Raw genomic sequence first — 24,312 nt, forward strand, 5'->3', positions numbered from 1 at the left:
AACAGGGAAAAAGCGTGTGCCAGTCTTCATTCGCTAGAGCCCGATCTAGCCGACATCTGATCGTTACTGCCCCCTTTCCTTTTCCCCTTCTCCCCTGCCATGAAAAAGTGTTTCCCCGAGCTGGAAACTCCAACAAACCACAGTTTCTAATCATATCATTGAAGGGGACAAAAGAACTTGCGCTTCTTAAAGAACCTCCATCTTTTTCATGATTTCCGGTAATCTCGTTTAAATCTCCAATAATGAACCAAGGGTCTGTTCTCGATAACCCATACCTCGTCAACCGTTCCCATACCTGTTCCCTCAATTTTTGCACCGGTTCTCCATACACAAAAATTCCTCTAAAGGACCACAAATTCGAAAGAAAAAATCCATGTATATATTAAAATCGTCGACACAAAATATATTAAAATCATGAAAACAACGATCTCAAGATCCTCAACAATATATAATCAGAAATTAATTAATAGAGATATGGCAACCTTAAAAAGTAATGAAAACCTTGTTGTGGGATATATATCATAATTTTCATGTTATTATTGCAAACACTAATAATAAAGAAAGTAGCATTTTGTGATATGTACGCATAATAAAAAGGTATAAAACATAGTTGGGTACACGGTGTACCAGAGTGTTTCACCAATTTTTAAAATTAAATTGTTTTGAAGATACTTATAACGGAATACGAGCTTACGATGTTCGTATATTTGTCCCAATTCTTCTTTGTTTTATTATAACTACGGAATCTTTATGATCATAATAATTAATTGCTCAAAAAATTGCATTATAAATCATAGAATTCTTCTATGTTCTATTCAATTATTTCAGTTATATATTGTTATCACATATAAAAAATGTTTGTGTTGCTCTCTGAGCTGTAATAGTTGATCGCTCCATAGAAGAATAGACAAAAATCCTTGCACAAGTTAGCGGCCCACCACTCTGAAATTTAGATAAACATAAAAACTTGGTTACAGTAATATTACTATAAATAAATATGCACAGTACAAAGTTGACCTTACAATGTACTAATATTAAATTATTTTCATAATAATTAAAATGCAAAGAGCTAGAGGAGAATTATCACTATTATCAAGAAATCAACTTCCTCTAACAGGGTCTCTATATATAAAAACTTAACACCCCAAAGATTTATCATAGATCCAGAAAAATCCTCAGCAAAACAAAAGTTAAAAAATATGAAGAAACAACGTTACTTGGTCTTCGTCTTTGTCCTTTTCAGCTTTCTCGTGGTAAAGCTTCTTTATATTAAAACCCTAACTGATCAAGATCTGATTTATACATGTATATATAATTAAAAAATGTTGCATTTTGTTGGTATAGTTTGTGAATCTGAGTGAAGGAAGATCTGGAGGAGTTGCAGAGGAATATTGGAAGAAGATAATGAAGAATGAGCCATTACCTGAACCAATCAAAGAGCTTCTCAACAATCCATTTAGGACAGGAGAAGAGAGGTTCGTCAAGGATTTTAAAACCAAATCTATCGTCATCATCTACCACAATCCTAACGTATGATTAATTAAATCTCACACATATATATATATATATATATGGCTCTGTGTTTGTGTATGTATCGGTTTATACATGCAGGTATATGTGTGTATTAATTGAGCAAAGAACAGCTGTTTGAGTTGTTTGACTTAGGTATATTTTCCGTAGTGAAGAAATGTAAACCCTAGCTATAAGGGATTTTTAAATGCCAGTAATGTGAGTCTTTTGTGTGGTAATGGGCTTCTTGTGTATTTCTTATATTATGTACTATATGAAAATAAGGAATTTCAATATCTCATCTCGAGGGGGTTTTTCTTACGGATATTTGATTAGGGTTAACTTTCCTCTAAATGACTTTTTAACGTTACTTAAGAATGAAATTTTAAAATTTTAGTCTTTTAACCAATTATTCCCCTAATATTTGACAGCTTTTTTTTTCAACTGCTTTCATTGTATTTGCGAAGAAAATATCATCCTTTTAAGAATCAGTAAACTAACAGATACACTACTGATTTAGAGAAACTACAGTTTTTCTGGCTATATCACCCTACGTACAGCTTTTCTGGCTTAAACATCTGCACAGACATTTGCAGGCCGACTGTACAGTATTATACTGTTATATGGTGTTATTCAAATAATATGTGCTATATCCTTCCGTGACAAAAAAAAAAAGAAGTGCTATATCCATATAGGTCGTCGTCAAATCTACGTTAAGGCTTTGACTGATAAAATTGTACTCTTCAGTTTAAAAAGTACCTAAGTTTAAAATTTTCACACATATTAAAATATATATTAAATTTTGATTATTAATACATTATCTTTTGTGATTAACTATTTTTCACAACATTTTACCAATGTAATTTTAATAAATGTAATTATATTTTTTAAAGTTCACAATTTATCATCAAATAATATATTAAAAATGCAAAAAGTATTTTTTAAAATAATTATTTTCTTAAACGTAGATATTTTCAAAAGGGAGAAAGTATGAGTAAATAGAATTGTTTCAAGTAACTAGGAGAAAGTAGTAGTAAAGGACAACAAACGCTCTTATATCTTTTCTTTGTCAGAAACAAATAAATGAAAAAACACAAAATATTTCACCTTGTTCTAGTAAGTGATTAAAAAACTTCAGTTATATATAACCAAAAGTCAGAGTAATTTTCTTGTTGCTCAACAAGAAGTGTCGGCCAGCCAGAGTCCAAATCAATTAAAACTAAATCATTATTAAAGTTGAACAAACTACTCAGAACATCTCCAAAATAGAGTAACTCGAGAACGAAGTTGAGTTTTGCTCTAATGTATTACTCCATTTCCTATTCCAAAATAGAATATTTTAATATATTATGTTTTATGTTATTAAAAAATTAGTAATATCATTTTTCATTTATACTATTTACAAAATAATGCATTTTCATATCTATGATCTTTTATGTTTTATATTATATATCTTTTGTATGGTGCTTATCTTTTATTTTTTTATATGTATGGTCTTTTATGTTTTTTATTATATATATTTTGTTGCATAAAAATAGTTCATTAGATGAATATTTATATAATTAAGAAATATTAACAGCAATTTTTATAATATATATAGTAAAATAATGTTTATACATTTATTTATAATAATATTTTATTAAAAACGAAAATATTTAAATATAGAGGACCATTTTATAAATAAAAAATTCAACTCCATTTTGGAGTAATAAGTTGGTTGACTCCATATTTGGAGTAATCGTATCTATTCCTCCATTTTGGAGTAATCGTATCTATTACTCCATTTTGGAGTGGGTTTTGGAGTGGGATTGAAGATGATTTTACTGCAAAATGGAGTTTGAAGTGGGTTTTGGAGTAGCGTTGGCGATGCCCTTTAATGTATTAGAGCATCTCCAATGCATCTCCAATGTATTACTCCATTTTCTACTCCAAAATAGAGTAACTCTAAAATGGAGTTGAGTTTTGCTCCAATGTATTACTCCATTTCCTACTCCAAAATAGAATATTTTAAATATATATTATGTTTTATGTTTATTAAAAAATTGGTAATATCATCTTTCATTTATACTATTTGCAAAATAGTCCATTTTCATATGTATGATCTTTTATGTTTTATATTATATAGATCTTTTGTATGGTGCTTATCTTTTATTTCCTACTCCAAAATAGAATATTTTAAATATATATTTTGTTTTATGTTTATTAAAAAATTAGTAATATCATCTTTCATTTATACTATTTGCAAAATAGTCCATTTTCATATGTATGATCTTTTATGTTTTATATTATATATCTTTTGTATGGTGCTTATCTTTTATTTTTTATATGTATGGTCTTTTATGTTTTATATTATATATATTTTGTTTCCTAAAATAGTTCATTAGATGGATATTTATATGATTAAGAAATATTAACATTAATTTTTATAATATATATAGTAAAATAATATTTATATATTATTTATAATAATATTTTATTAAAAACGAAAATATTTAGATATAAAGAACTATTTTATAAATAAAAAAGTTCAACTCCATTTTGGAGTAATGAGTTAGTTTCAGGGACGAATCTAGAGGAGTTATTGACTGAGTGCATTATCAGTAGTAAAAATTAAATATGCATGGAAGAGATTTGAACTTGCAATACTATGGGTGCATTAGGTTGGGTTTTACCATGTGAACCACTGAAAATTTCATATTTTTACATGTAAAATTTTAAATATCATAATAACTATGGGTGCAAGTGCCACCACTCTCCGTAACGTGGCTTCGTCCCTGGTTGGTTTATTCCATATTTGGAGTAATTATATCTATTACTCCATTTTAGAGTGGATTTTGGAGTGGAATTGAAGATAATTTTACTGTAAAATGAAGTTTGGAGTGGGTTTTGGAGTATGGTTGGAGATGCCCTTAGGCCTTTATCAAAAGAAAAACAAGCTACTTAGGATGAGCCAAGGGTGAGGGATACAATAAATTTTTAACTAAGCGAATAGGTCATTTCATCTACCATCTGAGAGAAATAAATAGTGACGGTTACAAATTTCTGATTCATGAAACTCGCCTAGTGTACACGTAAAATTAACCCTGAAACTTAAACATGAAACTCAAGGGAAATGACCTAAGACTTGAAAAATGAGATGCTGAAACTTGTTATTACTCCGCCGAATGACCTTAACACTTGAGTGGATCCACGATTTAACTAATGTTACTGGACCGCGCAATGTATGTAGGTCAATGAACATGAAATTGTGTTTCTTTATAAAACTGTGGAAAAAAATTAATCGGTAAAAATCTGCTCAATGGAGTTGTACTAGGATAACTTTCCCACTAAAAGTTCCTATTATGTTAGAAGATTAAATTAATAAAGTAATTAGTGGTTGTAGTTAAGTGTTAGTATTTAATAAAGAAAGTTTGATGAGCCTAATATCTCTCATAATGTATATTTATATATTTTATTTAGAGTTTTCAAAATGTTAAACCTTATGTCATAGTATTGATTTGAAAGACTGGTATAATTTTCTTAAGATTTTATTTTTTCTTAACTTATATATATATATACTGTACGAGCGATCGTAGCTTAGATATACTACCAACTATAATGTTCTAAGTAATAACAAAAGAAACCATTTTGTCTTTCGTAAATGCGATGGACAAGAACAATAATGTTCAAAGTCAATACTAAAAGCGTTTTTTTTGTCTATCATCATAAACAGATTCATGTTAATACTAAAAGCGTAAAATGCATGAAAAAGAGATTCATGGCCACAAACTCTGATCAGTTCAGTTCCATTTCTTGATTTTTTTATTTGTTTAATTCCATAAAATCTGGATATTCATGGTATTGAATCAAATCAAATATTAATACGTAATATCTGTAAAAAATAAAATAAATCAAAATATTTATATAATCCACTTAGATTCGTTATATACTTATATATATATATTAAATTTTTTATATAAATTATATAATTCTTAAATTTAATGTAAATTTTACAATATTTATTTATTAAATTACTTATTTAGCTATAGAATTTTAAAAATAAAAACTACGGATACCTTTAAATCATGAGTATCCGTTCCGTGCCCATCCCTAACGATTATACATTAAAAAAAATATACGACATAATTACAGATTTACAATAAATAACACTTCAAGATAGTCAAATAAACTAGTTGGTTAGAGAGCTGAGGTAAATCTTTCCGTGTCACATCATGTTTGCCTCTGTTAATTGTGGGTTTTGACATCGATTATGTCTGGCAAGTACCTAAAATCAAGCATCAAAATAATAAACACTATAAGTTTTAAGACATAATTTCTGGCGAAAAAAGCAAGAGCAAAGCCCGTGAGTTCGTGATTGCGATCGCATGAACCTTTTCTGACTACTCGTGCCCTATATCGTGGTTTATTGGTAGGTGGACTTGGGGAGATATGCAGCCCGGATTCAAAAACACTCCACTACACTTCACCTTATGGTCACATGAATATAAATCCATACTTTAGGCTCCATTTGAATATCCAGAGAAAAGTTTATCCATGGACTGCATTTCATTTTCAAGATTAATTGAACCCTTATGTAAATCTAGGATATTCTTAGATTAATTAAAAATTATGCAGAAGTCCTACTGGAGTGATACATGAACTCTGTCCTCACTTAGAGTTCGGATAGGGGATCTCTCGCATGGTCCAAGTCTACCAAAAACAAAAATGTTCAAACTCGACGACTGAGTAATGTTATTTAGAATTGAAGGCTGGAAGGTGTCCTCGAGGTATTGGACATTAATTTCCTGAAAGTTCTTAGAATCAGAGTTTGAGTCTCCAAGTCCAGCACGAATTCTCTTCTCCGTTTGAATTGATAACCTTTTTTTAGCAGACACTCGTTCTTCACTTGACTGTATTCCAGTCTGAGGGTCACACAGAAGAGAAGGTAGGTTTGCTTTCCTCTCTAAATTTTTCTGATTGGTAACTGGAAACGAGTTAGACATTGAGCTGCCTTCTTTGGCAGAAGAAGAAGGAATTCTTTACGGATGAACATATAGTCTTTCTTTTGCAGACACTCTTTCTCCACCAGACTGTGGGCTAACCCGAGGGTTTGAGAGGCTAGAGGTCAAGTTAGGGATCTTTGCAGAGCTTGTTACTGGAGACTGGTTTGACTTGGAACTGATTCCTTTGTTTGGAGAGGTTGGGCTCTACAAGAGGGTTCAATAGCCGATGGACCATCTATTTGGAGTCTTGAAGCTGACGAGTTCCTTTCCGCTGCTTCTCTAAAGCTAGGTGTTCGTTGATGAGGTGAGGTTCTTCTAAGAGGTGGAGAGATGCGGCGTGAGAAACTCCTATGATCATAGCTTCTTTGGTTTTCTTCGAAATTAGAGCTTCTCTGCGATCCATTGCGGGAAGGTGCATACTGAAGAGAAGGTAGGTTTGCTTTCCTCTCTAAATTTGTCTGATTGGTAGCTGGAAACGAGTTAGACATTGAGCTGCCTTCTTTGGCAGAAGAAGAAGGAATTCTTTACGGATGAACATATAGTCTTTCTTTTGCAGACACTCTTTCTCCACCAGACTATGGGCTAACCCGAGGGTTTGAGAGGCTAGAGGTCAAGTTAGGGATCTTTGCAGAGCTTGTTACTGGAGACTGGTTTGACTTGGAACTGATTCCTTTGTTTGGAGAGGTTGGGCTCTACAAGAGGGTTCAATAGCCGATGGACCATCTATTTGGAGTCATGAAGCTGACGAGTTCCTTTCTGCTGCTTCTCTAAAGCTAGGTGTTCGTTGATGAGGTGAGGTTCTTCTAAGAGGTGGAGAGCTGCGGCGTGAGAAACTCCTATGATCGTAGCTTCTTCGGTTTTCTTCGAAATTAGAGATTCTCTGCGATCCATTGCGGGAAGGTGCATACTGAGAGAGAGAGAGAGAGAGAGAGAGATCCCTCTGTTTTCAGCTCCTCTATAGTTTGGCTAACGAGCCCCGTCCTTATGAGAGGACTGCTGGATCCTAACATGTTTCCTATCATCTTTACGTCTTTTATCTTCTTCAATTTTCATCAAGGTATTTCGTTGAGAGATTCCTAGGTGTCTTCGTTCTTCCTGGTGTTGTCTTGATGAACGGAGCTGACAGTCACCATCTTCATGAGCTTGTGACTTGCAGAACAAGCAATGTTTTCTAGCTTTTCATATTTGAGCTCCACTTCAACAACCTCACGAGAAGGTAACTGGATGTCCATGCGCATGATAAACGACTTCAATCCGTTCACTTAAACTCTCAATCTAGCCTTATCGACTTCCCAATCGTCAATAGGACCAAGCGCATCACCTATAGCATTGATAGTCTCATTTTTCTAGTAGTGTAGAAGAATACAAATAATGTTAATCCAAAACGGAATTAGAGCAGGAAAGGTATCCGAGATAACTGGTCCCATCTTTGCAAGATCATCATCCATTTTTTAAAGTGAAAAGGGAACTTGACAAGAATGGATTGGAGATGTTGTTCAGACTCGAACCCGAACTGGAACAGGAAAAGACCCAAATATATGCCGGTTATTTTTCCAACAATATTCCTGGAGAAAGAAGTCCACTAGAGCTCTTGTTTTTTGAATAGAGGGACTGGTGACTCTACCAATGAGAGTAAACATGTCACGTTCAATGAGATCAGCGATATTGAATTTTCGTATCTTCACAAGGGATTTTCGCAGAGGAAGACTCTCATCCTTCCATTTCCCCATTTTCGACCTCGAGTAGTGGTGCGTCATGACTGAAGTAGGAAGTGGTTGCTGGCATTGATGCAGGAAGTAGATCCAGGAATTAGACAAACTACATCAAGTAGAAAATATATTCCAGAGGAGTTGAGCGAAATACATAGAAGTAGTAGTGGAATCTAACTTGGTAGAGTGAATCCGAGCTCACGGATATAGCGGTGAAACTAAACTCAAACCGACTCAGAGCAGAGAGGTTAAGTTAAATACAGAGGAGACCAAAAAACGCCTTAGAACTAGATATAGCTTTATCGGCACCGAGGAGCATCATGGTGAGCTTCTCTGCTGCAGGGGAGGCCGGCTGCGACGGCTGAGGCGGACCTTCTGACGAAGTCGAAGGTGGAACCCGGCGGGTAATTAATACTCAAAGAGGTCTTTTATCCATTGAATTTTCCCTTAGAGGGTAGAACTAGTGGGCAAGGACCACTTTTGTAACTTGTGCCTGGGAGAGAAAAAACACTCAGAATAGGGAAAAATACTAACGAGGAGAAGTAAATAAATATTTATCACGCAACTTTAAGTTACATATACACATACAATATACATATATACATACTTCTTCTGTTTTATATTACATATATAACGTTTTAATTTTTTCACACATATTAAAAGTAAATACTCTGTTTTGCATCTAATATATATATCGTTTTGTCTAAGTGATAACTATTAAGTTAAATAGGATAAAAATAAAATTTGAAAGTTTGACAAAATAAGCACGTAAATATACAAAAACATTTAATAAAACAAATTATAAACATTCTTAAGCTTTGAATGTTGACTTACATATATACATATATCTATAGGCTTTTGTTACTGTTAGAAACAAGTAATTGTTCCGCATGTCACCGTTCGGATCCTTATGAATGAATGCATTTTAAGTTACATACACATACCTAGGAATGGAACTTTAAGTTACATACACACATACATAGAAATGGGCCTTTGAGTTACATATACATACATATACATAGGATTTTACCTTATAAGTTTTTTGTTTTTTTTTTCTGATAAAATTTATCTTTATGTTTAAGTTTTACACATATACATATTCATACACATGCATAGCAACGAATTTTCCGTAATGGAAAGAAAACTAGAAGGAAAAAAATGAAAACTATACAAAAATAAAAAGGAAAAAAATTAGGGTTGGGGGGATGAATCATCCCTGATAATCGAAGGGTTATGATGTATCATTCAGCGATGCAGAGCCTCTTTCGATATAATTAATTACAGACACGAACGACGCAAAACATATTATAGGGAAAAAAAGATCGCACCTCTTCACCAGTTTGAATGTCTCATATATTTAAACTGTCTAGAAACTAAAAGTACTGCACCACCGCCATAAAAATATAAGAAACCCTCATGTATTCTTCTACTTCTTCTTCGTCGTTTTCGGCTTTCACAGACCTTCCTTCATCTATTGTGGGTGTAACACGTGAGGAGTACTATGCTTTTCACAAAATAGACAGGACCTTATTCAGTCGTCTTGTCTTTGATCTTAACCGAGACACGAACCAAACGTCTCAAGTGATTGCTTTTCTCTTCTTGCTCGAGCAAATCGAGTACGCTCGAAACCTAACACCGTTTCTCGTCGAATTATCAGACGCATTCATCGATGCGGTGGCCAACGAAGTCGATGTGTGTCTAAGTATCTTACACAACCTAGATTATTCAACGCTCTTCGTTGCCAACAACGATGATGGTTCGGTTATACCTTTGCTCTTGCGTTTGACTGGAGGCAGGCTTACTCTCAGATACGTCCATCAACACCGCGAAACTCTCCTCCTTGGTGTGATAAAGAATATGAATGATATCTGCAGCCGAGCTTTTGATGACTTATGCGTGAAGGGAGAGATGTATAAGGAGCAATTGTTGGCGGCGTTAGAGAGGGAGAAAGTTATCGAGGAGATGAGCAACATCAGGTTAAGTGTTCAACAAGAATCCCCTAATAGGTTTAATGTTCCACAGGGAATCTCTACTCCGCTAAGGGTTCAACAACAAACCCCTATTAGGTTGAGTGTTCCACAAGGAATCCGTAATAGGCAGAGCGTTCAACAAAGAATCCCTACTAGGCAGAGTGTTCAACATCAAAGTCCTATTAGGTCAAGTGTTCAACAAGGAATCCCTGCTAGGCAGAGTGCGCAACATCAAACTCCTATGAGGTTTCAACAAGTAACCTCAAGTGTTCAACAAGAAAGCACTCCTGCTCCTACTACAACTCTTCCTGTTGAAGAAGAAACAAACAAGACCGTCGCGGAGGAGGCGGAGAGCGAGGAAGTGGTGGTACTGGCGGATGATAGGACTGTTTTTCTGACCTTTTCGAAAGGATATCCCATTTCGGAGTCAGAGGTTATGGTTTACTTTACAAGGATATTTGGGGAAGTGATAGAAACGATACTGATGCAAGAGGTGGAAGAGAATGAGCAACCGTTGTTTGCGAGGATGGTGTTGAAGATGGAATGTGCATCGAAGATGGATGATATTGTGGGTCCAGGGAATAAAAGAAAATTCACTATTGATGGCAAACATGTTTGGGCTCGTAAATACGTTCGCAAGAATCCTAGTTCAACTGCTTCTCCCTCATCCTCACATGTGTGACTGTCCTCTTTAGTTTTTTTTTTTAAATTATAAGTTGGATGTTTTCTCAGACATAAAATGGCAGTTGGTCTTATCACCACATTATAATATATATATTTTTTATTTGGCGATATATATAATCTATTTACTATTTTTATTTCGTTCAGAATGTGAAATTATATTGAATGTGACAATGTTAAACATTAAAAGTTCATCAACCATAAGTCAAAAGAACAGATTTTATCTTGGTTGAAATATTTACAAAATCAAATAAACTTATGAAATAAAAAGAAATATATGTTGTAGCTTCAAAATTATCAGATTGAGAAAGTGGAAAGATAAGCAGTAAAATTGTCAGAAACAATTATTTTCCGGCAAAGTCTTATATAACGATTAGTAAGAGTGGACGTAATCATTGTACAAACAATTATACATCCATGAAGTTGGTTGCAACTTTGAACTATGAAGGAACCTATTTTGAGTATCATATATCCATATTTAGTTAGGCTATGTGCGGACAGATTATTAATATCCTTATAAAACTGAATTAGTATTTTTAAAATTTCTGACTCCACATAAAATATCCGAAAGAATGTAATCGATGGATGCATATTTCCATCTTCCACAAATTGAGTCTATGAGAACTTTGTTTTCACCTTCAAAACTATACATATATTCCCATACGCCATGAATGTTGCGTTGAAACAAAGAGTGTTTTACTTTCAGCTTCCAGTCTATACGCTTTGGAGACATCAGTTTTAGTGGTCACATATAGTTTAGAAATTCTTGTCACATTATCATCAGTGATTATTCTACTTAGGATATAAGCTGCCTGTGTTTCTGAAATAGTCTTATTGGGAAGAGTTTGGAAACAGTTCACTAGAATTTTTGATATAGTTTATAAAAAACATTATATAATCCAGTAGGGCGATAGTCAGAAACATGTATTTGGTTTTTCATTTGGGATTATACAAATGTTTGTATTAGTGATTTCAATATTCATCTTAAAATAAAGAAGATTTTGTCTTGATCACATATTTTCCAACAAAAATCCCAACAAATATGATAAACATTGCAGTTAAAACGTCTGCTCAAAGTGCACATCAGCTCCAATACTACAGACTGCTTCTTCAATCTCACTTTCATTCACTTCCATTGTTAGTAAGTCTTTTACAGTAGAAGTTACCGTAGGTGGTCATCTCCTAAGTTGTCATTGCTTGTGTGTATATATATATATATATATATATTTTTTTTTTAAATCTTCCATTCTTCAGCATTCAGTTCCAAAATTCAGTTTCTCGAATATCTTGCTTTTATACATGCTTAGTTGTTAGAAAACAAGTAAATAAGAAATTTGGAAAGGAAAATAAATATGCAAACAGCTCTTGTAGCTCAGTTGGTTAGAGCACCCATCTAGTAAGCGCAAGGTCTCACTTTCAACTTTCAAGAAAATCATTATAACTAACAAATTTTCTTAGCTAACATCTCGGTTACAACAGAATTTTAAATTTTAATACTTTGCTGGGCTGTATAATTCCCAAACATAGAAATAACCAAAACAAAATCAAAAAATTTCTTAAAAATAGAATCTTAAAAGATTTGGAGTTCTAGTTCCTAATCTTAGGAACAGAAACAGAGGTGGGTATCCATTGTTTCAAATAGCTTTCAATTGACACCACCGGAGAGAGAGACCATGGCGGAGGGGCAGTCCCCGGAGAACTCACCGCCGGCACCTCCTCCTCCTTCTCCGTCATCTCCCTCTTCCAACGACCAAACAACATCTCCTCCTCCTACTTCCGACAGTCAAACAACATCTTCTCCTCCTCCGTCTCCAACCCTAGCTCCTCCACCAGAACAATCACCTCCTCCACCGGAAAATTCCTCCTCACCTCCACCACCACCGTATGAATCTTCAACCCCCTCCTCGCAATCACAATCTCCACCACTTCCTTCACAATCCCCACCGCAGCAGAGTGACAACAAAGGAAACAACCAAGGAAATGATGGAGGAGGCAATAACGCTTCTCCTCCACCTCCACCACCGTCTAAGACTTCCGAACATAGCTCCCATTCACCACCAAAATCACTGGCGCCGCCTACAAGCAACGGTGGCTCTAACTCGTCAAGTAACGATCGTCCGAACATGGGTGTTGTTATAGGACTTGTGGCTGCAGCTGGACTTTTGTTCCTTGTCATGATATTGTTATGCGTCTGTTGCTTGCGGAAGAAGAAGAAGAAATCAAAGATTGAACAGATGCCGTATTACGGAAGCAATGCTTTCGCTCCAGGTAAAAGTATGTATATTCAAAACCCTGTGAACCCTAACTAAGCCTCATTAGTTTTTTGTTTGCCAAGAAAAAACATGAATTTTGTTTCCGGAGAAATATTCTCAAATATCACCAAACATATTTTATGATTAAACTAACACACAACGGGGAAAATTAACGATAAAAAGCAAAAAAAAAAAGTATTCATATTTAGATTTATGGTTCATTGATTACAGTTTCGTATTAGGGGGGTGAAGATGGAATTATAATTTTAGAGGGTAATTTATTTTATTTATTTTTGTCAAATGAATGCTATTATTGGGTACTATTTTTGTGATGAACTCTTAAAATGTTCTTTTTAAAATTTGCCCAAAAATGAATCATATTTTCCGCTACTCTATTTCAATATGTACAGACAAACGAAAATACACCGTACGAATTCATAAGCTTCAGAATGATTTCTTGTTACACAAGAAACCAGCTGAATCACTTTTTCCTGCAAGACTCTAGTTCTTATAAATTGTTTTATTTCAAGTCAAATCTCATCTATGTCTTGTCTTAATTATTTTGTTGGGTGGGACTGTAGATGGTGGTGATCAATACTTCAATAATGCCGCTACACAGCAACAACAACATTACAACCAAAATGATAACACTGCCAATCTTCCTCCACCTCCTGGAACAATGGGAACAAACTGGGTAAATTCACCGCCCCCACCACCACCAGGAAACTGGCAGCCAATGCCTTCACCACCAGCACCAGTTTCAGGAGGTGCAAATGCAATCCATAGCAATGAGATGAGCTCAAATTACTCATCAGGTCCATATGCTCCGTCTCTACCACCACCTCACCCTTCAGTGGCTTTGGGATTCAACAAAAGCACATTCACTTATGAGGAGCTAGCAGCCGCGACTCAAGGTTTCTCCAAAGACCATCTATTAGGACAAGGCGGGTTCGGATATGTTCACAAAGGAGTCTTGCCTAATGGTAAAGAGATCGCGGTGAAGAGCCTTAAAGCGGGAAGCGGACAAGGAGACAGAGAGTTCCAAGCAGAGGTTGACATCATCAGCCGTGTCCATCATCGACATCTCGTGTCTCTTGTTGGATATTGCAGTAATTCAGGAGGACAGAGGTTGTTGGTCTATGAGTTTCTTCCTAATGACACACTTGAGTTCCACCTTCATGGTAATTAATGATGAGTTTTTTTTTCTTATGTTCTTGAAAAAGGTTATTAATTATATAAAAACTAACTCACTTTTTTTTCTCTAAGAAAAAGAACTAACTCACATTGTCACTAAATTAATGGAGTTATAGGGAAAACTGGGACTGTGATGGATTGGCCTACTAGACTCAAGATTGCCTTAGGATCAGCTAAAGGACTTGCTTATTTACATGAAGATTGTGAGTGAATATCGTTTCTTTCTTTGCTTTTCATTAATTTGACTTTAAATCAAAGCTCCAAAGTTATAAAATTCATATCTTTTTATCTAATAATTGTGTTAAGGTCATCCTAAAATCATCCATAGAGATATAAAAGCTTCAAACATTCTGCTTGATCTTAACTTCGAAGCCAAGGTATGTTTTAATTAGTTAAAAAAAATTGTTTAATATTGCTCCATAACATTCCTTTCAATTAATCTCCAGGTTGCAGATTTTGGGTTGGCTAAGCTCTCTCAAGACAACAACACACATGTGTCCACTCGAGTCATGGGGACTTTCGGATACTTAGCCCCTGAATATGCAGCAAGTGGAAAATTAACAGATAAATCAGATGTTTTCTCTTTTGGGATTATGCTTCTTGAGCTCATAACCGGACGCAGACCTGTTGATCTGAGTGGTGAAATGGAAGACAGTTTGGTCGACTGGGTATATACTTGTACATTCATTTAAACTAAACTCAAACCAAAATGAAACTAAACAGTTTCATGGTTTGACTAATCTTATTTGGCAGGCAAGACCATTATGCATGAATGCAGCTCAGGACGGAGAATATGGAGAATTGGTTGATCCATTTCTTGAGAATCAATACGAGCCTTATGAGATGGCACGCATGGTGGCTTGTGCTGCTGCAGCCGTTAGGCATTCGGGTCGTCGCCGCCCAAAGATGAGTCAGGTAAATAATAAGTTTGTATTTTACTATCAAAAATCTACATAGATGTTACAATTTATTTAAAACAAGTCATTTTTAATCATAGAAACTCTCGGCGTTAGTTAATCTTAGATCGTTCGGCTAATGCTTACTATAAACTAAAAATCTTCTGCTTTTTTTTTTCGTACTAGATCGTTCGGATATTGGAGGGTGATGCATCTCTGGATGACTTAAACGATGGTGTGAAGCCAGGGCAGGGCTCATACATGGGCTCAAGCGGAGGTGATGGGAGCTCAGACTATGAGACGGGCACATATGGTGCTGAGATGAAGAAATTCCGGAAAGTGACACTAGACAGTCGCGATTACGGGGCAAGTAGCGAGTACGGTGGCACCAGTGAGTACGGGCTTGACCCATCCTCCTCGAGCAGCGAGGAGATGAATATTGGAGGAGGCTCCAACAAAACTACTACTACTTCTACCCGCAGGGTTTAAACCATAAACATCAAAATCCGTTAAAACAAATATCTATTGTTTTTTGTCGGAAAATATGACTGTTGGATGTGTTTGTTTGTTGAATGCCAAAAATAAAATAAAAGTCATTATTTCTTAATTTATGTATCTTGTGCTAATATTTTTTAATATAATAAAAGATTGAAAATATTGGTTGTTACAATATTTGCCATGCTTGTTTTTTTGAACAATATGTTCATTCAAAATTATCGTTTTAAAACTGTTGCATGTTGTTTTCGTGGCTCTCTTGACTTTAAAACTGTTGCATGTTGTTTTATCTTTGAACTCTTAAGGTCCCCAAAACCTTATCTCTGTATCTTTCTAGCATTTAAATTGAAAACCTTTTTTCAAAAAAAAAAAAAAAATTATCATTTTACATGTTAAACCTTGATTGATTTATAGAAGAGAGAACTCCATTAACCAGTGACAACAAATGTTGTAACTCGATCATGGTATTTGTTACAAATAAGTAAATACACTAAATTGTCATTTAAACTTTTTATTATTTATCATATATTGATGCAACTCGATCATGGTATTTTTACTGCTTTTTCAGTATCAAATTATGTGGTTGATTGCAGCTCACTATACTTAATTTTCGATGAGTTTGGTTTGGTGAAACTGATCTTTATATTAGATAGTTGCATAGATTGATAGATGCTAGGTTGTTGAATTAGTTATGGCTACTCACATCTCCTCCTGTCACTCTCTTCATGTGATCTGTAAAACACCGAACCACCCAACCCCCTCTTTTAGTATGTTTTGATTTGACCATGTGATTGGTTCGTGCTCCGACCCCATATCTTGTGACCTCTCTTTTCCTTAACCCACCTCAGTGGATTCATTAGTGTATGTTTCTCTCATTTGTGGGCCTTTGACATATTTTTCTGGGGCTTTGTGTTGTCACATTCTTATATGGCCTGATGATCATTATCATCACAGCCTACACAGCTTAATTTTGTTCAATAACAATACAAGAAGAGCTGGTCTTCCACTACTTTTGGAAAGCTATATTATTATAGTTATATGCTTTTACATAAAAGTGCATTAACCCATATTATAATCAGTAAAAATAAAACTAGCTAGTGGCAGTACCTGACTTTTAATAACCTTGAAAGTTCTTAATGCTAACATTAAGATATTGCTCCTTAGTTGACCTAGCGATTTGGCCACTTCCAATGAACTATTGTTTAATTGGTTTTGCCCTTTCACAAGTCTGCACGTTTGGACTTCTAATTCTTTATATGTTCTTTTTCGAATGTGAGGTTTTGCAAGTCTAGCAAAGCGGCTGGTTGTTATGTAAAACTTTTGCCTGTAATTGTGAAACTATTATTTTGAGGAGGTCATTTTATACGAAGAAAGTAACATTTCCCGTAATTACAATGGAAATGCTAAACATGTTTTCAAGTGTAGGCCGCTTGTGATCTCGTTTAATTCTAAACACAATATTAGACCGTTTGGAGTGGACTTCTTCTTCATTTATATGTTCTTTTTCGAAGGGGAGGTTTTGCAAGTCTAGTAACATTTCGAATTTGGATGTTATGCAAAAGTTTTCATTGCCCTGTAATTGTGAAATTTTAAATATTCTAGAACGATTTAACCCCAAAAAATATATATATTTTAGAAGGTTAAGTTATGAAGAAAGTAACATTTCTCGTAATATTTACAACTTTACAATGGAAATGGTAAACAATAGTACTTTACTCGGGTTTTAAACATTACTGCTACTATGTCTAGGTGACTAGGTTCACCTAAAACAGTATATTGACCTATCCGGTTGTAGAGGTGCTATTTGCACGATGATGCTATCTTGCGGTGGTTGAGTAGTGTTCAACGAGCTTGTTTGGCTGCAGTCGGCGATCTTCTGGCATGTCTGGATGAGGCAGTGCCTGCAGGTGGGACAGGACGAGTGTGAGCTGAGCCACTTGTCTATACACCGGACATGGAATCCGTGGTGGCATGTCGGAAGCAGCTTCACACGCTCTTCGGATACAAACTCTGAGAGACATATGGCACACTCTGTATCTAGGCCAGGCAGATTCAAATCAGCAGAGTAACTTACTGTCTGGAAACTCTTCAAGGCTTTTCGTTTGACTCCTGTGTTGCTCAAGCGAGCTGCTGGTTGGTTGTCACCAGCTTCGGATGGTGCCAAACTGGAGCATCTCAAGGCACATCTTATTACAGAGTTGAGTCCAAGCGAGCAAACGAGTGCACATAAGAGGACTGATAGAACCATAACAACATTTGCATCAAAGTTGGTATCATCTGCATATGGGGACGGTGCTGGACTTGGTGACTGATCAAGTAGTAATCTTCTTGCGTAAGAACTTCGAAGAATATCTTGAAAGATCTGAGTTTGTTTCATGGTGGGAACAGACATGGAAGTTGACATGATAAATTGGTTTTAAGATAGTTGTGTGGGTTTCTATGTTTCCGTTGGAGAGCCTTGTTTATATAGAGGAAAGGTAAGGTTTCCATCTTTTAGATATTTAATTAGTAATAGTTCTTTTCCGTTTTTCTAATTATGGTTTAATGAATTACGCCCACAATAAGGTCCTCCTTGACTTTAGTTTCGTCTTTTCTGGAAAAATAATTTGCAGCTTAATATGCTTTGTTATAGAGAATGGGGTCCATCATACCAGTTGCTGCGAATGGTAGTGCCATGTGGCTGTGGCTTTAGCAAATCAAATCTCCCTGAATTGCTTCTAGGGACCCATGAGCTTTTAACTGGAGCAAGCAGCCGTGAACTTTCCCTATCTTTAGCATAGCAGCACGGCATTCAGATAATATCTCACTGTTCCTTTTGGTGTCAAGTCTTCTAATATATATCACTTTCTTCCCTTTGAAAGAAATTATCAAGCAATACCACATGTATTAAGTTCATATGCTAGTTAGTTTCCACTTTTGATGTTCCTTTTGAGTTTTCTGTTCCTCATGTCTAAAGATGTTAGCTTGGTTTTAGGCATCACCATGATATGATCTAGTGTTTCATATAGAAAACCAAGCAAGGGTTGATTAAACTTTTGTTTTCGTTGCCTTTTTTTGATATATATTTAACATTGGTGGATCTTTAAAAGTTTTGTTAATTTTGTGTGGTTTCTGAAGGTGTACGGATGATGTATTTCCATTAAGTGAATTCCACTTATTCTTGGGGGAACAGGAATCCACCCCCGTCCGTAGTAACTTAAGCTGTCCTATGAGTAAGCCAAAAGGACAGAACCTCTCCCAATCAAACTCGTTAAAAACTACTTTTATCTATAAAGATCACTTTCAAAGCATTAGTATCCAGCTCCTGCTTCTTTTTCTAAACAGTTTTTTTTTTCTTTCTTTATTTTCACATGCTTTTGTTTTTTTAAAAAAATCAAGAACTAAAGCAATTGGTCCTACGAATTGAACAAATAAAAACGATTCTTTTTTGTTTGCTTTATGAGATAAAATCATTCATTGGTTGCAAATTGTGAGGAAATCTACATGAATCTTATCACATGTTTTCCTTGTAGCTCCAAATCAAAGCTAGATTCTTTGAAAGGTGCTTCTATAGAACACTTTTTTTTTTCTTTTCTTACTACTTGCTAATAGTTGGTTCAGTGAAACATAAGTTTTGGTGAAGATTGTGTATCTTTGGGATAAAAAGGTTGACGTTACACAGCAGAATATGCCTCTTTTCTATCTTTTCTTACCAATGTCACTCGGAAATGGATTCCTTTTATCTTTTGTCTTGGTATAAAAAAAGATGTTAGTCTTTTGGTTCCATCTTTAAAGCAAATTAACTTTACTTTTATAGTTTATGCTATTATGATTCTTTTATTTGGAATATCTTAATTTGATACCCATTTGCTCTCTAATTGATATTCTTGATTTTTCATGACTATAGAACTGCAGAGGTTACATAGAGAAACAATATACAGTTGTATTTCTTCGAACGACTGAAGTGAAATGTTTTATTACAACACATCAAGTTGAAATCATGCTCAAGTAAGAGTTTTGCTTTCATGATGTGGAACGGATTCTCCAAAGGGTTTTTGAGGCCATGAGAAAATTTTCAGGAACATTATGATCAAATTTCTCTTTAGCCCATCTCTTAATAATCTATATTCCATTATTGGTGGAACCTAGTCTTAATCATTATTCTTCAATGCCAATTCTCAGTGTTCGTTTTCTGGTGAACTTTTAAGTGAAATATCTAATCATAAATATCTTTTCTAAGTAAATATCTATATGCTGACAAAAAGAGAGAGTAAATATCTAATCACCTGGTGTACTGCAGATTAGATCGATCACTTGTCAACCCGGCTTGGTCGGATAGCTTTCCCTCCGGAAGATGTCAGTATCTAGGTTTTGAAGCGTCTGATCATAGGACCCTAATCACGGTCTTTGATTCAGCTAAGCGCAGGCGGAATCGTCTGTTCCGCTTCGACCGTAGGCTCCGAGATAATGAAGAGGTCAAGGAATTGATAGCGAATACCTGGAACTCCAACCCAGAGGCTTCCGTTAACTCAAGACTGGCTCAGTGTCGTCGAGCCTTATCAACCTGGACAAGAGAACAACATTTCAACAGTAAGGAGAAGATCAACAAGCTGAAGCAGAATCTGGACGAGGCCATGACTGACCCCCAGGGTAATGATGATCTCATCGCCTTACTAAATGCTGAACTTATGCTGGCGTATAAAGCGGAAGAAGAATTCTGGCGACAACGGAGTAGAATTATGTGGCTTTCACTAGGAGATAGAAACTCTGGCTACTTCCATGCTGTGGCCAAAGGACGAAAAGCCCGTAACAGAATGTCGGTAATAGAAGATTCAAATGGCATTGCCTACTATGAAGAAGAACAAATCGCAAGCCAGATCACTGCTTACTTCACAGAGATGTTCTCTTCGCTCAACAGTGATGCTACTGAAGGAGACACGAGAGAGATTGTAGGCTCAGCCATCAGGCCAAGCGTCTCAGAGTCAGCAAATGCGAGACTAAGCGCCATACCTAACACTGCAGAGATTAAAACCGCTTTGTTTCTCATCCATCCGGATAAAGCTCCTGGGCCGGACGGATTTTCAGCAAGTTTTTTCCACTCTAACTGGAGTACAGTAGGCACTTCACTGATCCGGGAAATCCAAGCTTTCTTCCGAACAGGCCTTCTACCGACTGTCACCAACGTTACCTATGTCAGGCTCATACCAAAGTCCACAGGCGCCAAGCTCGTTTCAGACTACCGACCGATAGCTCTTTGCAACGTTGCCTACAAAGTGATCACAAAAATCCTCTCTCTCAGATTGAAACCAATTCTCCAAGATATCATCTCTGAGACACAGTCGGCCTTTGTCCCAGGGAGAGCCATATCTGACAACGTACTTATAACCCACGAGATCCTCCACTCTCTCAAAACATCGGAGGCCGTTATCCGATGTTCCATGGCTGTGAAAACAGACATGAGCAAAGCCTACGACCGTTTAGAGTGGCGTTTTATCGAGGAGGTTCTGACACGTTTTGGCTTCGCAGCCCCCTTTGTGCACCTGATCATGCAATGTGTGACCTCAGTATCCTATTCCTTCCTAATCAATGACTCAGTCCACGGCAAGATCATCCCGTCTAGAGGGATTCGTCAGGGAGATCCGCTGTCCCCATATTTATTCATCTTATGCGGAGAAGTGCTCTCCGGGCTGTGCTTAAGAGCTCAGCGCAGCGGACATCTTTCAGGACTGCGAGTGGCGATACCTGCACCGCGAATAAATCATCTTCTTTTTGCGGACGATACTATGTTTTTCCTTGGCACGGACGACCTTAGTTGTATCTCTCTGATGGAAATTATTCACAAATACAGAAGGTCATCGGGACAGATGATTAATGCTTCTAAATCTTCCATCTTCTTCTCAGCCATGACCCCGCAGGTAATACGGGAACGTGTTAAATCACACCTCGGGATTGAGAAAGAGGGCGGAGTAGGAAAGTATCTAGGACTCCCGGAACATTTCGGTCGACGGAAGAGAGACCTTTTCACTGGTATAGTGGATCGTATAAGACAACAGGCTGCGTGCTGGTCCTCCCGACAACTCTCTCCAGCCGGTAAACTTGTTATGCTAAAGTCGGTCCTAACCGCCACTCCGGCATACACGATGACTTGTTTCCAACTGCCAGTGAGTCTATGTAAGCGCATTCAATCCGCACTCACAAGATTCTGGTGGGATGAGTCCCCGGAAAAAAGGAAAATGTGTTGGGTAGCTTGGGAAACACTCACTGCACCTAAAGCATTGGGAGGTCTTGGTATCAGGGATATCCAAGCTTTTAACACGGCCTTACTCGCAAAACAGTCTTGGCGGATCATCTCGAAACCTGATTGTTTACTTTCCAGAGTTCTTAGAGGCAAATACTGCAGCAAGGTGTCTTTTCTTGAGGTCGAACCTCTGAAGTCTGCATCCCATGGGTGGCGGGGAATTCTTGCAGGCAGAGACCTCCTGGCAACTAACCTGGGTAAAGCCATTGGTGATGGGGAAAGCACTAGAATCTGGAAGGATCCTTGGCTGAGTCCCCTTCTTCCGACCAGACCCATAGGACCTGCAAATGAAGAACATCAGGACCTAGTTGTGGCGGACTTTTTATGTCGAGGAAATACAGATTGGAACATTCAGAGAATCAAGGAAGTGCTACCTAATTATCTGACTGACATACTGAATGTAAAACCGAGCATCATGGGAGTTCCGGACTCGTTTGTCTGGCTAGCATCGAGGTCAGGAGTTTACACTGCGAAATCTGGATATTATGTTGCTGCATCAATGGAGTTAGCTGCTAACAGAGTTGAGGCGAGACCCCTACCAGATCAGAACCTTTACAAATCCATTTGGGCTAGTAAAATACCACCAAAGCTACATCTATTTCTCTGGAAGATAATGCAAGGAGCACTAGCGCTTGGAGAAAATTTGGCTAGGCGAGGCATCCTCAACAACATCTCATGTCGCCACTGCGGAGAACCAGAGACCACAGATCATTTGTTTCTTCACGGTGTCTTCACACGACAGATATGGAGCTCACACATCTGGTCTTCTCCCTTTGACCCAAGGCTTCATGCCACCTTTGCGGAAGCTTTCATCGGTTCAACAGCGGCCACTAATCTGCCACCATTAGGAGTAGCGACTAACCTTTTTCCTTGGATTACTTGGGGAATCTGGACAGCAAGAAACTACTATGTCTTTGAGAATAGAGTTTTCACACCTAAGGAAATCATAGCGAATGCTATCAGATTGGCAAGAGAATGGAGCATCGCGCAAACATCTCCATATTCATCTCCCTCGCCACAGCTCAGCCGAACGCTTCCACCAACTCTGACATCCCCATTTGTAGTATGTTTTACTGATGCAGCTTGGCAGGCTGGATCAAAGAAGGCAGGCTGTGGATGGATCTTCACGGACCACCGGGATGCGTGGTTGAAGCAGGGAACGAGTACCTTCAACTACACTTCATCGCCACTGATGGCTGAGGCTCTCGCCGTCAGAACAGCTCTCCTCAATGCCCTCGAAGCGGGCTATACCAGAATCTGTATTAAATCAGATTGTCAAGCACTTGTTGCTATTATCTCCTCGAAACAACACCCGGCGGATCTCCACGGAATCACTCGGGATATCGAGTTTCTATCTCTCTCTTTTGATTGTATCTCCTTTGTTTTCATTTCCAGAAACTTGAACTCGGCTGCTGACGCCCTTGCAAAATCATCTCTGTACTCTGCTCCCACCAACTAGTTTGCTTGGTTTGGGTTTCATCTATATTATTCAGTGTTCAAAAAAAAAAAAATATCTATATGCTCACCTTTCCTACTAAATATCTTTTCTAAGTATATACTATTTGTTCTAGTTCCTACTAAATATCTTTCTCTTGATAATGTAGAGAACTTCATTTTGTGCTAGGATGAATAGGCACAGCCTATTGCGTACAGGTCTTTTGCTTTATAAGGGTATGTCCACAACCTTTCTTCATTATATTATTAGCATAGTTCTGATTATTATATTACAAAAAGTTTATACATGAATCTATCTTGTTGATTGAGGTCTTTAGTCCAACAAGTGGTGATAATTTTCTTAAAGCACTATGATAGTGTTTTAAAACATTATCTTCCAAAGCTACCATTGTCATCTAGTGCTTCTGTAATTACATTCTGCTATACTTTTAACGCTGTTAAATCATAAATAAATTCTCCTCCGCAACTCCTCCCCCCCCTCCACCCCACCAGGAAACATTAGAATAGCTGCAGTGGAAATTAGTATATCTCAATATTGTTTCCAGTATCGGAAAAATTGATCATCTTTAATGTTTGATTATAGTTATTTATAATTGTATTGATGTCTTGCAGTTGTTCCACTTAGTTTATAAAAGGAACATTTCTAGACACCTTCAATTGCTGAGAGATTAAAGAAATTTAGACAGTTAGATTCTGCAGTAACTAAGGGTATTTACTTAAGCTAATTTCTCAATTTATCACTGAAAAGTACTTCAAAAAATAATTTGTTGCAGTTTTATAGACACTCAATGGCATATGATATCACAGCCTCAATTACTATTAATCTCTCACTTTTTCAATACTTTAACTACACCCAATCCAATTAGGAATGCCTAGGATCTTATGTCTTGCT

At 36.6% G+C, this 24,312-nt stretch overlaps 5 protein-coding genes across 7 annotated transcripts; 4 read left to right on the forward strand and 1 right to left on the reverse strand.

The window, feature by feature from the left end:
• Positions 1–1,130: 1,130 nt before the first annotated feature.
• LOC103871415 lies at positions 1,131–1,805 on the forward strand. The gene is made up of 2 exons (XM_009149659.3): positions 1,131–1,253; positions 1,345–1,805. The coding sequence occupies exons 1-2, from the start codon at positions 1,200–1,202 to the stop codon at positions 1,534–1,536; spliced, it is 246 nt and encodes an 81-aa protein (XP_009147907.1). The 5' UTR covers positions 1,131–1,199; the 3' UTR covers positions 1,537–1,805.
• A 7,523-nt stretch (positions 1,806–9,328) lies between these two features.
• Positions 9,329–10,964, forward strand: LOC103871416. The gene has a single exon (XM_009149660.3). It carries the CDS (start codon positions 9,617–9,619, stop codon positions 10,850–10,852), a length of 1,236 nt encoding a protein of 411 aa, XP_009147908.1. The 5' UTR covers positions 9,329–9,616; the 3' UTR covers positions 10,853–10,964.
• Positions 10,965–11,210: 246 nt separating this feature from the next.
• Positions 11,211–17,280, forward strand: LOC103871418 (proline-rich receptor-like protein kinase PERK7). Of its 3 annotated transcripts, none has more exons than XM_009149661.3 (7): positions 11,211–13,125; positions 13,685–14,284; positions 14,414–14,500; positions 14,604–14,674; positions 14,744–14,965; positions 15,051–15,212; positions 15,380–17,280. In XM_009149661.3, exons 1-7 carry the CDS (start codon positions 12,525–12,527, stop codon positions 15,680–15,682), a joined length of 2,046 nt encoding a protein of 681 aa, XP_009147909.1. In that variant the 5' UTR covers positions 11,211–12,524; the 3' UTR covers positions 15,683–17,280. The 3 variants fall into 3 exon arrangements, with proteins under 3 accessions (XP_009147909.1, XP_009147910.2, XP_009147911.2); XM_009149662.3 differs by having other exon boundaries at positions 14,408–14,500; positions 15,380–17,078; XM_009149663.3 differs by having other exon boundaries at positions 11,211–13,119; positions 14,408–14,500; positions 15,380–17,078.
• A 48-nt stretch (positions 17,281–17,328) lies between these two features.
• On the reverse strand, positions 17,329–18,339 carry LOC103871419 (RING-H2 finger protein ATL78). The gene has a single exon (XM_009149665.3). The coding sequence runs from the start codon at positions 18,090–18,092 to the stop codon at positions 17,448–17,450; it is 645 nt and encodes a 214-aa protein (XP_009147913.1). The 5' UTR covers positions 18,093–18,339; the 3' UTR covers positions 17,329–17,447.
• A 1,328-nt stretch (positions 18,340–19,667) lies between these two features.
• On the forward strand, positions 19,668–23,424 carry LOC108872195. The gene is made up of 2 exons (XM_033272831.1): positions 19,668–19,675; positions 19,968–23,424. Exons 1-2 carry the CDS (start codon positions 19,668–19,670, stop codon positions 23,422–23,424), a joined length of 3,465 nt encoding a protein of 1,154 aa, XP_033128722.1.
• Positions 23,425–24,312: the final 888 nt, after the last annotated feature.

This window comes from Brassica rapa, chromosome A06 (genome assembly GCF_000309985.2).
Source record: "Brassica rapa cultivar Chiifu-401-42 chromosome A06, CAAS_Brap_v3.01, whole genome shotgun sequence".
NCBI classification, from domain to species: Eukaryota; Viridiplantae; Streptophyta; class Magnoliopsida; order Brassicales; family Brassicaceae; genus Brassica; species Brassica rapa.

Bases quoted from the DNA above. Each gene is read 5' to 3' on its own strand.
- LOC103871415 (XM_009149659.3), top strand. From the start codon at position 1,200: ATGAAGAAACAACGTTACTTGGTCTTCGTCTTTGTCCTTTTCAGCTTT. The intron at 1,254-1,344 runs GTAAAGCTTCTT...TTGTTGGTATAG, and splicing joins TCCTTTTCAGCTTTCTCGTG to TTTGTGAATCTGAGTGAAGG.
- LOC103871416 (XM_009149660.3), top strand. From the start codon at position 9,617: ATGTATTCTTCTACTTCTTCTTCGTCGTTTTCGGCTTTCACAGACCTT.
- LOC103871418 (XM_009149662.3), top strand. From the start codon at position 12,525: ATGGCGGAGGGGCAGTCCCCGGAGAACTCACCGCCGGCACCTCCTCCT. The intron at 13,126-13,684 runs GTATGTATATTC...GTGGGACTGTAG, and splicing joins TGCTTTCGCTCCAGGTAAAA to ATGGTGGTGATCAATACTTC. The intron at 14,285-14,407 runs GTAATTAATGAT...AAATTAATGGAG, and splicing joins ACTTGAGTTCCACCTTCATG to TTATAGGGAAAACTGGGACT.
- LOC103871419 (XM_009149665.3), bottom strand. From the start codon at position 18,092: ATGTCAACTTCCATGTCTGTTCCCACCATGAAACAAACTCAGATCTTT.